The sequence below is a fragment of the Lampetra planeri genome, chromosome 2 (genome assembly GCF_965212315.1).
Source record: "Lampetra planeri chromosome 2, kcLamPlan1.2.h2, whole genome shotgun sequence".
Taxonomy (NCBI): Eukaryota; Metazoa; Chordata; class Hyperoartia; order Petromyzontiformes; family Petromyzontidae; genus Lampetra; species Lampetra planeri.
This window is the reverse complement of record NC_136108.1, coordinates 19,953,339-19,970,592: the sequence shown is the minus strand read 5'-3', so window position 1 is coordinate 19,970,592 and position 17,254 is coordinate 19,953,339. Positions and strand designations below refer to the sequence as shown.

The window sequence follows — 17,254 nt, the reverse complement described above, 5'->3', positions numbered from 1 at the left end:
AGTAGCAAGGGTTGGACATGCGCTATCTGAACGGATGAGACTGTCAGCGGAATACACACAAGCAATGATTTCATCGTCTTTTCCCATGGTGCTTTCTTTTCTCTCCACTCACGTCCAGATGTGCAACACTTGCAATGCCGTGCATTGAGAGTACCGCTGTCTTGTTCTATTGTACGGTACTTTAACTCAGGTCCAATTTGTTTACAGCTCTATAGCTGGAATTCAGAAAAAGGTTGCATGGGGTATTTTCCACTTTTAAAAAAACACGTTAAAGTCACTTTAGTACGTGCACAAAATTCACCGCCCATTTTGTGTCATTAGCAGACAATGGAAACATTTTCCAGCACAAAAAATCTTTTTATTTCCATGGCATGACGAAAAATGAGCATGCAATCTGGGGTTGTGTCCCCTGCACCAGGAGGTGCTACACCACGGGCACAGCGCCTGTGTTGTCCCTGCCCTGGGAATGTAGATATGCCACCAGCACCATGGAGATGATCTCCACTGCAAGCTTGTTTAAGCGTGGAGACCTTCTGGCTTGGCCGCGTGTTCGAGAATTGCAAGACGGGAATGATGTCGAGCTGTGGCATGATTTGGTAGAGCGTGAGCCTCGAGAACGTTAAGTCTGCCCTTGTTGCTAACTGTGGCGTGGCCACACTAATTGCCCTGTGCGATTGGAATGCGGTAAGTTGATGCTACTTTTATAGGAAGTGGTCAGTCAAGGCTTGTCATGAGATAATTCAATCATCGTTAATCCATGATTCTGAATATCTATTTTTCACGTGGGTTCTGCTACGTTGGGGGATGTTAGGCCAACACCAATTGCATTGCATGTGTATTAGCTATGGGAGAAACCCATGCAGAACAGGGGGATAACGCGTAAACTCCACTCAGAAAGTTGGCCGAGTCAAGAATCAAACCCAGGTCCTTCTTTCTGTGAGGCACAAGCGTTACCACTGCACCAGCCTTCCTCCCAAGCTGGCAGGTAATACAGCATTGTGACGTGATGTAGCATTGCCTACGCTCAACTCAATCAGAGTACACTCGATCTAGTCAGATATAAGTTAATCAGCCTTGAGCCCACGTGATGGGTGAATGTCATGCACAGAAAACAGTTGTAACAGCAGGTGTTCTGGGCACTAGAGGGCAGCGCAGCAAACACCATTGTTCTCCACTCTCCCAAACCTTCAACTCTCATTGACCAGCACGGGTGGCATGTGGTCAAATATACCTCACGGCCCTCAAGGCGTGGAAAGCCCATCAGCCAGCAGTCGACCGACACAAAGAACGGTCGTGGTACGTACGGCAGGATGTGTGGTGTGCAGCAGGGCATGCCGTGATTATGCAGCGCGGGCAACTTACCGGAGATGTGACATCCGTACAGCTCAAAGCGGAGGGCGATGCCATTCTCCCAGCTCCGGGGCCTCACGCGCACGAACCGCGTCAGCACAGGCTCCGGGAATTTGTTCTCCACCAGCGAGGATGCGTCCGAGTTGGCCGAGAAGACCTGTGGAGGGTAAGGCCCTGGGTGTAGTTACTCTGGTTGGAGTCTGCACGTTCTCACCGTGGTCACGTTGATTTTCCTCTGGGTCCTCTGGTTTTACCCTCCACATTTAGTGACATGCGTTTAGAGTATTTGGCTGCTAGAAGTTTCCACATGATAAGCCGCTTCGTTGAGATATCATTTGTCATCAGGTTGTTTTTGAAAAGAACTATATAGCCCAGTGGGCCTTACCTAGTAACATAAAAAAAATGTATAGTTTAAATTGAGATACGAATTAGATTCATTATGTTGTGGTAGTGCATGTGTAAGATCCCACATACATGTACTTATACTTTATCATATATGTAAGCATAGCATACGTAAGCAGGGGGGATCAGTGGTGCAGTGGCTAGAGCATTGTGCGAATAACCTGAATATCTTAGTTTGATTCCCGGCCATGGCTAACGTCAGTAGTGACTGATATTTGGAATAGGCCTGCACCACCCCTTAACCAAAACTCACTGAAGAGTGCGGTGAAATATCGTATGCACAGAACTCCCCATAAGTGGCATGACATGGAGATGCCTTCATTGAGCAGTGGATTTACATAAGACTGTAAATAATGGCGAGATGTTAACTCCCTCGCCTGGTATACAGGAGGTCGTGGGTTCGATCCCAACCCTGACGCCTGTATATTTGGATATTTACATGTTCTCCCCGTGGTCGCGTGGATTTTTAACCGGGTCCTCCGGTTTTACCCTCCACATTTATAAACATGCGCTTAGAGTATCTAGCCACTATAAATTTCTACGTGATGACAAGGCATTTCGTTGAGCTATCATTTGATAGCCAGGTCGCTTCTGAAAAGGGGCTATATAGCTCGGTGGGCCTTACCTGAAAAAAAAAAAGTTGTTTTTTAGTTTAATAATATTATTATGGTTAATGAAAGGACAGATGACTTAATCATGCAAGCATATTTCAAAACAAACGGTTTGTTACAATATGGCTCGGTTAAGTGTGAAACTTTGCGTACCTTGGGCATCCTTCCCTCTTTCAACATCATCCAATCGTCTCCATTGCTGCTGACTTCCATCTTGTATGATGTCACGTAGTAGCTCTTCTTGGAGTCCTTTGAGATGGCGCCCTGTGTCGCGATTCCACTCAGGATTTTCAGGTAGCCTAGATCAGCCTATTGAGATAACGAAGAGGAGAGTTCACTGGGCTGAAAACACGAATTTAAATAGATGAGATAAAAATGAAATGTTATCTTTGCACATGGCAGTCTTCATACAAAAAAACAGACAAACGTAATCTCTATAAGCACATGCGCATTATCACATTCGTTGCATTTAAAGTTGTTGCATTAAATGTCACTCGTGTTGTTTTTACTTTATTTCTACATATATATATTTCCTCCCAATATATTTTAACTGTGTTTTTAGAGTTGTATCGAGTTGAGCTGAACAATCAAAATATGTATCTAGACTGGAGGAATCCGATGAGCTATGAAGCTCTTTTTCACACCCAGTAATGTTCAATCAAAACTATCGTTCTGATGAGTGGTCCACCCTGAGTCTGAGAATTGTCTGGAACTATCATGGAATTGGTTCTAAAGTCCCTTCAGCAGGCCCCTTTCGCCACTCTCAGCATGCACCTTTTTAAATAATTAATTTCAAAGCTGGAATTTGCATAATTAAACTAAGCTCTTGTTTTTATTTCACCAGGTAAGGCCCGCTGAGCTACATACTGTAGCTCTTTTTCAGAAATGACCTGGCCACAAATGATAGCTGAACGAAGTGGCTTATCACGTGGAAATATATAGCAGACACATACTCTAAATGAATGTTTCAAAATTAAGTGAAGACAAAGCTAATTAATTATACATTTTTGTGTACTTTTAATGCCTTCAATGCTGTTTCTCAAATTTCCGGAATGCTCCTCGCATTATACGTTTCATTTGGAAAGTTTATATACTGCATTGTATTTTATTATTTTGCAAAGTTAAACTAATCTTCTCCCAAGCATATGTCTCTTCCTTGTTGAGAACTTGGCTGTGGTCCAGGTAATAACGTTTACTGCCTAGAATTTACACACTACAGCATTAATAAGACAATGAAATAAAATGTTTGCCAAATTAGACTAAGCTGACAATTTAAAAAAGAAAAAAAGTGTTAGAAAAAAGTGCTGCACATTTTACGGCAATTTGTGCTGTGTGATAGCTCATTACCAGTGCCTTATAAATTACACAGAACCTCAACTTTATTTTTCTTAACTAAACTCATTGCTTTACACAAGCGATGTCTATACTAAGGGTTCCAATGCAGTAAATGTGCACATTTTTACTTCATTATTCCCCACCAACGGTACTTAAAATGAACATTTTCTCCAAAATAGTTGTGGTTCAGTGGAGGAAGATATTTTACTTTCAGCTTATTTTTGACCATTCGGAATGTGACCAGGAGCCGAGTAAAGAGGAATTAGGTAAGTGATGTGTGTGAAACTAATCCTTGCATTTGGGACATTAGAGAGAAGGCTTTAAAGGTTTTGACTGCCCCACTGAAATCAGTATCTGGGGGTCAAGGTTTTTTTCTTAAGATGGCCTTAAGAGTGCTTCTGCGAAGAGCCTAATGGCCTGAATGACATGTAGGGCGTCTTTAGCGTGTTTTGCTAGTAAAAAGACACACAAACACACGGTGTGAGAAACTGCCCGGCGTTTGGGGACCTATAAGTGAAGGCTATTGTGCGTCTGAGTCGAGGTCTCCAAGTACTTAAACCCCCCCCCCCCCACACACGGAACGTTGAATTCTCACTGCCCTCCACACGTTCGGAGTTTGAAACTACCAAGTGACTTCTTTTTGGTTCTTTCGGTAAAGTCACGTAGAAGGGAAATAATAAAATAATTAAAATAAAACATAATAAAACAATTCTCACGACGTTTCGGTCACAACGCAAGCAGCCGTCCTCAGGTGAAGAACAGGTCTGTCGGGAAGACACCATTCAGACGCTGTCTTCCCGACAGACCTGTTCTTCACCTGAGGACGGCTGCTTACGTTGTGGCCGAAACGTCGTGAGAATTGTTTTATTATGTTTTATTTCTATTATTTTATTATTTCCCTTCTACGTGACTTTACCGAAAGAACCAAGAAGATGAATGCCTGCAGTCACGAAAGCTTTAAATCAATACCAAGTGACTGTTTTGTTTTGTTACTGCAGGCAGAGTGCGGTGTGTGCTCTGCAGACGCGTAACACCAAACCTGTATCCACTCCTTGTTGGAGTCTGCTGCCGGCGTCCATGCGTGGATGGGGTTGTTGAGCCGAGCCTGTTTGGGCTGCCACTCTTTGTTGGGGTACATTGAGGAAGCTGTGATCTGCTCATCTCGTATTTCCAGAGACTCCATTCCCAGTGGCTGGTTGCACTTCACCGCTAGATGCACGTGGTCACGGGAAATAAGTGTGACTCGAATGCACCGTGGCGTACGCAAACCAACGCGACAGTGCCCACACGAAACGCAGATGACTGAATTGACAGGTAGATAGGGGAGTTACGAATGAATAAAAAAAACATTCGTTTTACACTCGTCACAATGATGGCAAGCACCAACGCATTTGGCCTTGCAAATGCTTAAAATATTAAAGAGATAAATTGTTGTTCGTAATAATTCAACCGTAATGAATAATTGCACGGCTACAATAGCAATGTGAGGCAACTTCTGTTGGTACACAATAATATCTCAGTTGTGTAGATCCAGTGACCCCGAGTTGTTCAGCACATGCAGTAAATATCGAATGAACAAAACAGTCAATAAAGTACAACCCCTCCTAACGACCACCCCTGGTAACGACTAATTACTTAACGACGGGCCTCCATAGAGCCCAATATGTAGTGTATAGTGTAGTGTATAGTAGTGTAGTGTTTAGTGGTGTATAGTGTAGTATATAGTATAGTGTAGTGTTTAGTAGTGTATAGTATAACCCTTCTTAATGACCACCCCTGTTAACGACTAATCGCTTAACGACGGGCCTCCATAGAGCCCAATATGTAGTGTATAGTGTAGTGTATAGTAGTGTAGTGTTTAGTGGTGTATAGTGTAGTATATAGTATAGTGTAGTGTTTAGTAGTGTAGAGTATAACCCTTCTTAATGACCACCCCTGTTAACGACTAATCGCTTAACGACGGGCCTCCATAGAGCACAATGTGTATTGTATAGTGTAGTGTATAGTAGTGTAGTGTATAGTAGTGTAGTGTATAGTGTCGTGTATAGTAGTGTAGAGTAGAACCCCCAACGAACACCACTGTTAACGACTAATCACTTAACGACGGGCCTCCATAGAGCCCAATATGTAGTGTATAGTGTCGTGTATAGTAGTGTATAGTGTAGTGTATAGTAGTGTAGTGTATAGTGTAGTGTATAGTGTAGTGTATATTAGTGTAGTGTATAGTGTAGTGTAAAGTAGTGTAGTGTATAGTGTCGTGGATAATGGTGTAGTGCCTCCATAGAGCCCAATGTGTTCACTTACAGACCATTCCCCTGTTAACGACGGGCTGTTGTAGGTGCAGTAAATATTAATTGACATTGATTAACCATGTTTATTTTAATGATATGTGTTTATAAAGTTGTTATTATCTTTATGTATTAAATCCATTATTTAAATATTACAAAGTACGTTTTTTGGGTGAAAAAGGGTAACTTTCGGTGCTATCCGAACGAATGAAGCCTTTGACGTGTGTTTCCCATGCTCGCTTAACGATCAAATCACTTAACGACAGGTTCCGTGGAACCAATTACCGTCGTTAAGCGGGGTTCTACTGCATACGGCATTCCAGTCCTACGGTGGGGTTGCTTCTCGTGCTGCAATGTAACTGTTGGGTGAGTGACAGTGGGGTGACCTACAAAGGGAGGGAGCCTTGCATGCAAACCATTTGCACAGGAAAGTATATGACGTGACATGATCATTATTTGCATACATAAATTCAAACATATATATAACATTCGAGGCTTTTGCAAGCCCACTGGTGAGTGAGGTGCCCCACGTACAATTGGCATTCATTGGGCAGCAGGGGGTGTTGAGATACTTCACCACCTTGGTCAGTACTGGTAGAAGCGGAAGGTGTTCATCAATTATTCACCACCGATGTTAGCCCTGACTGGGAATCAAACTCAGGTCACTGGGCTAAAAGCAGTGGGTTTACCACTGCACCACTGCTTCATAAATACTGAATAGCGCATTAATTTCCATGCACATTTACACTTTGACCGGGTATGTCATATATTCAAACTGCCGAACTTGAAGATATTTTGGCCAACATTTAATCTACGCAATCTAGGCTGATACGTCAGAACGATTAGGCCGCTTTAATACCTCTCTTATATAAAACCACAACGGATTTACGATTGAATGTACATTATTAAAACACAAAAAATAGCAATTCTGTATGCAGCAACGTCTAGCAGAATGTCCCTAGAAAATGCTGGCTTTCAATATTGTCAGTGACTTTAATATAAAAATCTCAGCACTACTTCTGCTCTTTTGGACCAACCGTAGATCTCATTAAAGGTAGTCCTGAGGTTTTCTGCCATCTATATTACAAATCTCAAATAGAAATGTCACAACTCTACTCTCTCCCACAAAGGTTAAAGCACCAATTAAATATACATTTTAATATGTATTTCATATTCCTCGTGAACATATAAAGGTCATAAAAAGCACAGCGGCTAAACATTTTTAAAGCTTTGCTATCTGGCTGCTGCAGTATTCTGTAGCAGCCAGTGTTGGTACTCGTATTTATTTTAGTTTTTGATAATAATAAAAAAAAACTCCCAAAATACCACGTGCGAGTATGATGAAGGCTACTTTGTTTTCATTGCTGGAAATTATATTTGGTGATATGTATATTTGCTACCTTGGAATCAATGCTGCTGAAGCTATGCACTCCCAGAAGGCCGTGGGGGCTGACGGTTGTGTAAGCAAAACAAAAACACCACTTCATGCCAGAGAGATATATATATGCGAATGTGACGTGTTTTCCCGCTTAACCACTTTGTTACTTTGATGTTCTCCACGACGACGACGACGACGTTGTTGATTATATTGTGCAATGTATCATTGGAAGAGAGATCCTCTGGGGCCAATCGCGTAAACGTTCGAGAGCACCGACGACAAAACGTTCAGTTTGACACAGAGGCTTTCGCGACAAATATTATTCATAATACAGGTTTTTGGGTTATAATCGCGTAAGTATCGGTGTGTGTTGTCAACCCGCAATTACCCGACACAGCCAACCAGTAAGGTTTGTCATGTAAAAAATAAACGTTCCAATTACTTACTATTTCAGCCTACCGGTGTGTTTACAATTTGAATACCGTGACGTATCGCTGGTAATTACATCCGGCATCATCGGGCAATTTTGCCATAATTCTGGCAAAATCTCCGTGGATTATGATGTGGATTTACTCTCTAACACACCGGTGGGCTGAAGTAGTAACTTATTGGCACGTTTTGTTCACGTGACAGGCCTTACTGGTTGGCTGTGTCGGCTAGTGGTGGGTTAACAACACATTTACATTTCGATTTAAAGCTTTCGTGACTGCAGGGATTCATCTTCTTGGTTCTTTCGGTAAAGTCACGTAGAAGGGAAATAATAAAATAAAACATAATAAAATAATTCTCACGACGTTTTGGCCACAACGCAAGCAGCTGTCCTCAGGTGAAGAATGAAACACCACTAAGCTTGGAGCGTATATTTAAGCTGGGTTGGAGGGGGGAAGAAGAGCTTAAAGTTTTATGGAATCCCACCAAGTAGTGGCGGTTACAGTTTTTTTTTATTACTTCCCTTCTACGTGACTTTACCGAAAGAACCAAGAAGATGAATCCCTGCAGTCACGAAAGCTTTAAATCGAAATTTAACCGCCACTAAGGGGTGGGATTCCATAAAACTTTAAGCTCTTCTTCCACCCTCCAACCCAGCTTAAATATACGCTCCAAGCTTGGTGGTGTTTCATTCTTCACCTGAGGACGGCTGCTTGCGGTGTGGCCGAAGCGTCGTGAGAATGATTTTATTATATTAAAATTTTATTATTTTATTATTTCCCTTCTACGTGACTTTACCGAAAGAACCAAGAAAATGAACACATTTACACTTACGCGATCTAACCCAAAAAAACATTTGTATATAGACGAAACTTTCCTTGGAAGCCTCCCAAACACCAAGCCGTGTATGGTCACACCCCACAGGATTATCTGCAGCCACCCCATCTGATTCCCTTTGAGGGAGCCCTGCTGATGCCAGCCTTAATAGGTTTCTAGCGCCGCCCGAGTCTGAAGGAAAACAAAACTGAGTGACCCGCTAGCCAAGCGCTGCATGCGGTATGCACGCATCATGGGACTTGGACTTCGGCCAAGTAATAATGTAAAGTAATAATGATCTAACAACGGGTGTCAGTTTTGTTGCCAGATAGAAGGGTAAAAAACCAATTATCAACGTTGTTGTTGTTGTTAGTTCATGATTACACCATTAAGGTCTCGAGATGACGATCTGCGCAATAAAAAATAGATTTCTAAAAATGGCCGCCATTTTCCTATTTAAAGAAACAATTTAACTGCGGGAATATATTAGGTTTGTACACCTGGGATAGATACGAACAACCTATATTGTCTACATCGTTACATATTCTTAGGTTTCTTTCGGTAAAGTCACGTAGGTAAAACATTAAAATTAAAATTAATAAAAGTAAAATAAAAATAAAATAAACTGACTTAAAATACCCTGGAGTCCACAAACTAAGTTGCAGTTGTGGTGATTGCTACATTGGAGAAACGAAACGTCATATCTCTGAGCGTGTCCGCGAGCACAAGTCAGATCTGAAACAAGGTAAAACTGATTCTTCCGCCGTTGCCGATCATTGCTTTTCCGAGACCAAAGTGCTCTGCAAACCTCCTGGCTACCATCAAAGGTTTGTACATGAAGCCATCCAAATATACAAACACAGACATAATTTCCACCGTGATGATGGGTACAAACTTAGTAATCGTTGGAAAGATGTTATTAACCATGCAAAAAAGATTTAACTACACATTTTTGGACCATCTTATTTGACAGGCACTATTCTTCAGTTACCGTATAGTTTCTTCTTCTTTTTCACACACTGGTTTTCCTACTTTAAGTTTTACCACACATATTTGGCAAATCTAGAATTAATCCCAGCAACGTAACAAAAGTGCTGTTTCATCTACATAACAAAGGCTCAGTCCCATTCACAGCAGCCGCACCTTTACATCAGCCACACCTTAACAACTCTTAGAACCTCCCAGTTCAACCAGTCTACACAACAAAGACTCATTCCTGGCAGCGGTTTCAGCCTCACCACCTCTACATAACAAAAAGCTCAGTCCCATTTACACGCACCTTCACATCAGCCTCACCTTAACAACTCTTTTAAACCAGTCTACACAACAAAGGCTCATTCCTAACAGCGTGCTTCAGCGGCACCGAACCTCACAATAAGAATATTCAGGGCCTACCTTGGCTCCTCCCACCCTCAACCAGTATATATACAAGGACTGTTTTCTTGAAATTTCTCTTACTTGATACAGCTATCGTGCTGTGACGGTTCCACCTGAAGACGGAGGCTTGTGTTGCCTCCGAAACGTCGTGATTTTTATTTTATTTTTATTTTACTTTTATTAATTTTAATTTTTTTCTTACGTGACTTTACCGAAAAAACCTAAGAATATTAATCCTTGCAGTCACGAAAGCTTAAAATCTACATCGTTACACTTTGCATACACCCTTTGTATAATCAGGTAGAAGCAACATATGCACATGTTAGTGTATTGAATACGAATAAAGATGCAGTGATGATGAGTAAACAAAAACAAAGCAAGCACTGTCGGTACTTTGATCTAAAATATATACAGTATTTATGCATTTACAATTTTGCAGAATTAACATAACATAAATCATACAATAAAACAATGAATTAAAATTAAAGTTAATGATGTTGTTATAAATTAAACTGTACTTGCTTTCTCGCCATGGTTTTCTTACACATAGTTCGCTATATATTGAAGTTCGGAGGGGGAATTAAATGTCAAATATCAGGGACTTACTTTCAATGATCTTGCGTTGAATCATCCTGTATGTTGCAGAGAAGCCATCCTTGGCGATGCCGCCATCCGTGTTAAAGGTGACGGAGAGAATCCCAGACACAGACTTTATCTCCCCTGGTGATTTGCTGCCACAGTAACGGCCAATCAGTGGCCCAACTGTGGCAGCAGCAGGACCCATTATAATGGGCAGAGAGTTGAAAAACAAGAGAGAGAGAGCACGGAAATGAGAGGGGAGAGAATGAGATGGGGAAAAGCAGACAGAAGAGAGAGGAAATGGCAGAGAGGGTGCAACGGATTGACATTTACAGAGGGGCGTTGAATGTGGGAGGAGGGTTATTGAAGTGAAATAGAGAGGGTGTGAAAGGCATTCAAGGAATAGAGATGATAAGACCGAGGGACAGGTCAAAAGAAAAGTGAATGAGTGGGAGGGAAGATAAGGAAGAGTTGTCAGAGAAAATAAAAAGGCAGAGAGAGAGAAACGAATGATAAGACAGACACAATGTTAGGAATGCATTTCATAAATGGCGCATTTAATATATAAGTTCAAGTCAATTGCATTTGGAAATGACAGTCAATTGTTACGGGTTCTCTGAAAAATGTGAATATATGATGATAGTGACATATAAAGCAGCTTTAAAAAGTAAATGTTTTCACGGGGTCAAGAATAAATTGTCGTTGGCAAAAAATCCTATCAATACAGCTCACGCTTTCAAGAAATGCCAAATATTAAGCTGTCCAATTGGATTTAAATTTACTGATAGCTATTCATACTTATTACTTTTTGAATAATACAGAGTTCATATATAGGATATATTTTTTGCATCATGAGACCATTCATGCAATAACATGTGTATATAGTATATACAGCCCCTGATCATTCATTATTATGATTGACATTACATCTAAAATGAGACTCATATACTGTACATGTTGAAAACATCAATGTTTGTGAACTTGTACTGCAAGTAAACCACTGTCCACAGACTTTGTCTCACATGTATTTCCAATGCACCGCCGAATGGTGCTACCATTGCCGAACGGAGGGAGAGGCTTTCGTGCAATTTCCGGAACCTCTGCCTGACGATGGCTGACCAGCATATGTCTTGGCAGAGATAAACCCCGATAAAAGATGAGACCGTGACAGGGCTTTTCGGTCAGTCGGCTCCTTCTCATTCTGACACTATTCATTTCCCCGGTACAACAACAAGAAACGAAACGCCTCTGCGATGTGCGTGACTCAAGTGACGGGGCGGTGACGCGGGCCCAGCAGCCGACGGCGTTCGCCATTCGATTATAACCAGCGGCCGCCCCATTCAAACGACACGCGCCGTGGTGCCGCTTCGCAATTTGGATCCCCGTTACAAAATAAAAAGAGAATCCCGTAACGTCTTTCGCACAAGAGAGAGGAGACCGCTGTGTGCCGGCGTCGGGGGTCCAAGTTTGGGGAATCGAGGCTGCGAACGATCGAATCGCGGACACACGTGGCCGATCATCGCTCCCAATGTGGAAGCTTGTCAAGACCCTCCTGGAAGAGTGTCTTGAGGCTTTCCTGGGCTGAACATCATACAAATTAATGAATGAGTGATGTTCTGAGTGACCGGTACGTTACAAAAAAAATCCACTAAAGTCTTCCTACGTATAGCGCAAGACAAGTCAATGTGTCTACCTCCTCAAACAAGCATTGGGGCAGTGCTCACGTAAGTTGCTGGCCTTGAGCCAATGGTAGAAATTGCACAGTCCCATGACAAGGGAAGGTTTATTCATCAAACAACCTGTCCTGATTCGCCCCTGAAGGTTTGATGGGGCTGAGTCAACCCCTGATCCGGCTATGAACGCTATGAACAAGGCACACCGCAGTCAACAGTAGTTATCCTTTGGAGAGACTCAACCCCTATCAAAGGAATGTGGAATTTCCACCACCGGTTGAGGGCTGTAAATAGGCAATGAGCATCAGCAGAAATGCTCATTTGAGCAGGAAATCAGCTTAATTTCGCACTGCAACACCACCGATTAAAATCTTTATTCGGATATTCTATAAGGGTAAGGCAAACATATGTTCACATAAAGAAGGTTAAACCAGATGACGCGTTCGTATCCCTGCTGATCCGTGCTCCCCCATTGACAGCGGTTGACATATCCTCTCGCTTAAAAATCCCCGCGCAACTGTGAGCGGTGTCCCTCTCATCACCGGGTGAGCTCCTTAAGTCTCTGCTGCTAGACGCAATTCCCCACCTCCCCCCCCCCATCATCTCTTAATCCCTATTCACCCACCGCTCGGTGTGATGGGAGGGAGGTGGCGAGTCGAATTTGTTTGTGAACAAAATGATGTTGGCAAAAAAAACCTCCCGCGCCCCACTCACCCCCCAAATGCTTCGCGAGTGATACAAACAGATGGTGCTGTCGTGAGACTATGATTACACGTACGCATTAAGACCTTGATATAATGGGGTGAAGTTGCGCCAGTATCATCGGCTAGATCTGATTTACACGACAGCTCGAGGGCACGTTGAAAGTGCATTATCTCCAGCCAGACTCATTGGCTGGGAATGATGTTAGGGTGTATTACAAGCTTTTGAGCCGTGCCAATTTCACGTTTGGAAGCATAGGTTGGGCGCTGCTGTACACAATATCTTATCACGATTGTGGCATTGGGATAACGTGGTGAGACTATGTAGTATTGTGTTAATAATCCCTCGTAAAAAAAGGTTAGATTGCTGTACAATTACCGTCTTGTTCTACTCCACAAGACATGGAAGATGCGAACTCTTTCCATCGTTTGAAGCCAGGCTGACGGAGTGGATCTGCTCATAATCTCCTTTAGATAGCATGGCCTTAAAGTTATCACATATGTGGGTGGCATACTATGATGGTAAAATATTAGATTATTTTTTAAACTTTTTGTATTCTTAATTACAGCATATTATATCTACCTGTGTTCATCAGCAAGTGCCGGGTATTTATAGAACAGTCCCATTACTCTCAGTCACTGAACATGAACTGAAGCAATTTCCTGGCTAATTGATCTGGCCGTAGACTTGCACCGTCACTATTCATTCAGCCAAACACAAGAGGGATCATTTTCAATAAATGCACATGCTATGAAACTTTAGTAAAAGCATATCACAGACGTTGATGATGTCCTGAAGCACTTTAAAGTCGTGTACCTTTCGCAGTTTAAGGTCAGTGGCTAGATCAAGTTGACATGACTGATACTCAGACATACAGATGGTGTCCTCTAGTAGCTACAAAGGTACTGTAACATTGTAGTGAGGTCACGTAGGCAAAAACAACTTTCACAAAAGCTTCACTTATTTTAATGACTGCTCTGCATACATGTTTCGTCTTACTGTGATGGTCAGTGGCTGGAAAAGATGTCAAACAGTCAGTGCTATCAACAAGTGGTTATAAAAATCCACAGTCACGGGGCGTGAGGAATAACAGCAATCGAAATAAATCCCACGTAACGTTGGCCTTGATGCGATGCTCAGTATTCTGACCGGATTTCAGAGAGCACTGTCAAGGCTTTGGAGCTTTAGGTCGCTTACAGTCGGTAAACACACGCAGACACTTGTAGAGAAAGGTGAGGTGAGACATAGCAACGTTGGTTTAGTGGTACAGTGATGCATTTTTGTTCACATCAACTTTATTCCAATGCATTATAATTATTTGCAGTTCAACCCCCTTGAGATGCATTGAAATTCGTGTTTTTTTGCCAGCATTTGTGTTATAATTATTCTGTAATTGCTGGAAATATTCAATTTTGTAATTTGTGAACTGTGAGAGAAGCCTGCACATTTTTGGCCACGAGAAAAAAAATGATGTAACAAATACTCTGCAGGATATCTGGTTCCCCTGACCGGCTTTGCCGACTGACAGAAATGAGCACCACCCATTGCTCGTGTGAGCGTGAAGAGATTGATACTCAAAGTGAACAGCTTGCTCGATAACGCCACCTGGTATTTACAGAATACGCAAAGTGTGATAACGTTCTATAAAAAAATGAACAACACAAGCCACTTTCAATAAATTCCACACCAAAATCGTGCTTTTGTTGAAGTCGATTCGAGGTTTCATGTGAAATCCTTTAATTAAAATATTCAATTAATAATTTAATGAACAAATTCCAAGCTGCTAAGTTGCTTTGGTGCATAATTGTATTAATCATAATTGTCGGTAACACAGACTATTTACGTTTACAATAATTTTTGCCATAGGACAATCTAAAATATCATACATTTTTTAAATGTATGATATTGAGTGTAGAATAGCTACAATACAAGTGTTACTTCATGTAAACAGCATTGCATAAAAAGCATAAAACCTGAGAAAAAATTAACGTTGGTCCTATTTCCGCATTACTCAACAGTTTTAATTCCTACAGCACTATTGAGATTACATTTCATACTCACACAAAATGGCTACGACAATTAATCACATAAATGATATATTTTATATATTATAAAAAAAATAATTAGAACTACACTGAACCAATTAAAAAGTAAGCCTATAACTGCATAAATCGCCTCAACTATAATGCGAGCCACTAAATTCTGCAAAATATGCCACCTATAAGCAAAAATAAATCCGATGTATCTTCATCCTCGCAGGGACTTTTTGGCTGGCCATTGAACAAAGACGGTAACTGCATCGTGTGCTTTTAGATGCGCTTCTGCGGCCATCTGGAATGCTCTTCCTTTCGATATGAGGTAGCCACTGGGGATATGCCCTTTTAAATCTAGACTGAAAATCCATTTCTTGAAAACTGCTTTTTGTGTTTAATTTGTTGCCCTTCCCCTGCACCTCCGATTAGCACGGTTGGCTACGTACGGTGCTAAAGAAGTCCAACATACATACATGTTCAAACTCGCATTTGGGTCGGACTCATCTCCATTGACATGTCTTGAGCCAGGTTTTGGAATGTTACATTCCAATGGTGGGGACCAGTACATGTCCACTTAACCTCGTAGGAATGAAAGTTTGATTCTACTTTTCACTGACATACAACTCACGACCATCTGATTATGAATCGATTCCTCAGCGAGAGCATTGCCCGTCTGCAGTGGGATAGAACACATTTGGACTGCACAGTCTCATAAGAAAACATTAATTAACGTACAAGCCTACCAGAGTGCATCTGGAATGTGTACGCGACAGCCTGGCCCAGCCAGCAGCATCAAAGGCTGAACATTTAGCAGCAGTGAAACTAAAGGAGACTCAACTGCGAAACGCAGTTTGTAGAGGAACCACGAGTGCAGCCACCGAGAACCATCAGGCAGTAACGGAAAACTATTTGTAATCGGGTTAGAATATTAAAGTGTTGGAGAGAAACTCAAATGTAATTCTAGATTTGAAGCTTTCATGACTGCAAGGAATCATATTCTTAGGTTTTTTCGGTGAAGTCACGTAGGTAAAACATCAAAATTAATGAAAATAAAATAAAATAAAACAAAAATCACGACGTTTCGGAGGCAACACAAGTCTCTGTCATCAGGTGGGACCGTCACAGCCGAATTAGCTGCATCAAGTGAGGCAATGATTCAAGAAGTAATCCCTTATAAGCAAGTTGAAGGGCGGAGGAGAGGGGGGGGGAGCTCATCAGAATGTGGTAGCCAATGAATGGAACGTATCGGGAGGGAGGGGGGCGGGGCTCAAAGACAGCACGGAGTGCTAAGTACAACGCATCGGGAGGGGGAGGGGGGGGAGCGGGGCCAAAACAATGGACGACGGCTTGGACGCGGTTGCTGCTGCACACGCCAACACAATGGACAGAGAGGGGGAGGGGAGGTCTGATACACATGATAGACAAAAGAACGAAAATGCCCATGTTTATACCAATGCTGGCTGAACAATGAAGAGAGTACTGTTAAAAAATAACTGGGGATGTTAACACTCGGTAAAGTAAAGTAAAATAGTGCCTGTCAGATAAGATGGTCCAAAAAAGTGTAATTAAGTCTTTTTTTTTGCGTGGTTGATAACATCTTTCCAATGATTACTAAGTTTGTACCCATCATCACGGTTGAAATTATGTCTGTGTTTGTATATTTGTATGGCTTCGTGTACAAACCTTTGATGGTAGCCGGGAGGTTTTCAGAGAACCTTGGTCTCGGAAAAGACAATTTCATGAGAGCCCACCGAGTTGTAGCAATGATCGGCAACGGCAGAAGAATCAGTTCTGCCGTGTTTCAGATCTGACTTGTGCTCGCGGACACGATCAGAAACATGACGTTTCGTTTCTCCAATGTAGCAATCACCACAAATGCAACTCAATTTGTAGACTCCAGGATACTGTAAGTCAGGAACGACATCCTTCACAGATGGAATCAGATCACGGATTTTATGCACTGTACTGAATCGGACTTGAATCTTATGTTTGTTTAGAATTTTGGAGATCTTTTTGGTCACGCCTGCTATGTATGGTAACGTGATGGTTTTGGTCGGAGTTTCAAGTGGCTGTTTCTGTGTGGTGGGAGAGACAGCTTGGCGGATAGTACGGTCAGAGTATCCGTTCATCCTGAGGGCCCGATGTACATGTCTTTATTCACCGGTCAGGTGGTGTTTTTTTTTCTGACAAACACCACCTGACCGGTGAATTAAGACATGTACATCGGGCCCTCAGGATGAACGGATACTCTGACCGTACTATCCGCCAAGCTGTCTCTCCC

The 17,254-nt window shown here is 42.1% G+C and overlaps 1 protein-coding gene across 2 annotated transcripts in view; it reads right to left on the bottom strand.

The window, feature by feature from the left end:
• The window catches only part of LOC144729515 (neuropilin-2-like), a 143,699-nt gene that overhangs the window by 67,830 nt on the left and 58,615 nt on the right, over positions 1–17,254 (bottom strand). For both annotated transcript variants that reach the window (XM_078609849.1, XM_078609846.1), the window contains exons 5-8: positions 10,593–10,748; positions 4,738–4,907; positions 2,517–2,672; positions 1,363–1,507 (exon numbers count right to left, since the gene is read on the bottom strand). In XM_078609849.1, the coding sequence (XP_078465975.1) occupies positions 1,363–1,507; positions 2,517–2,672; positions 4,738–4,907; positions 10,593–10,748 (627 nt within the window). The remainder of the gene's footprint in view (positions 1–1,362; positions 1,508–2,516; positions 2,673–4,737; positions 4,908–10,592; positions 10,749–17,254) is intronic.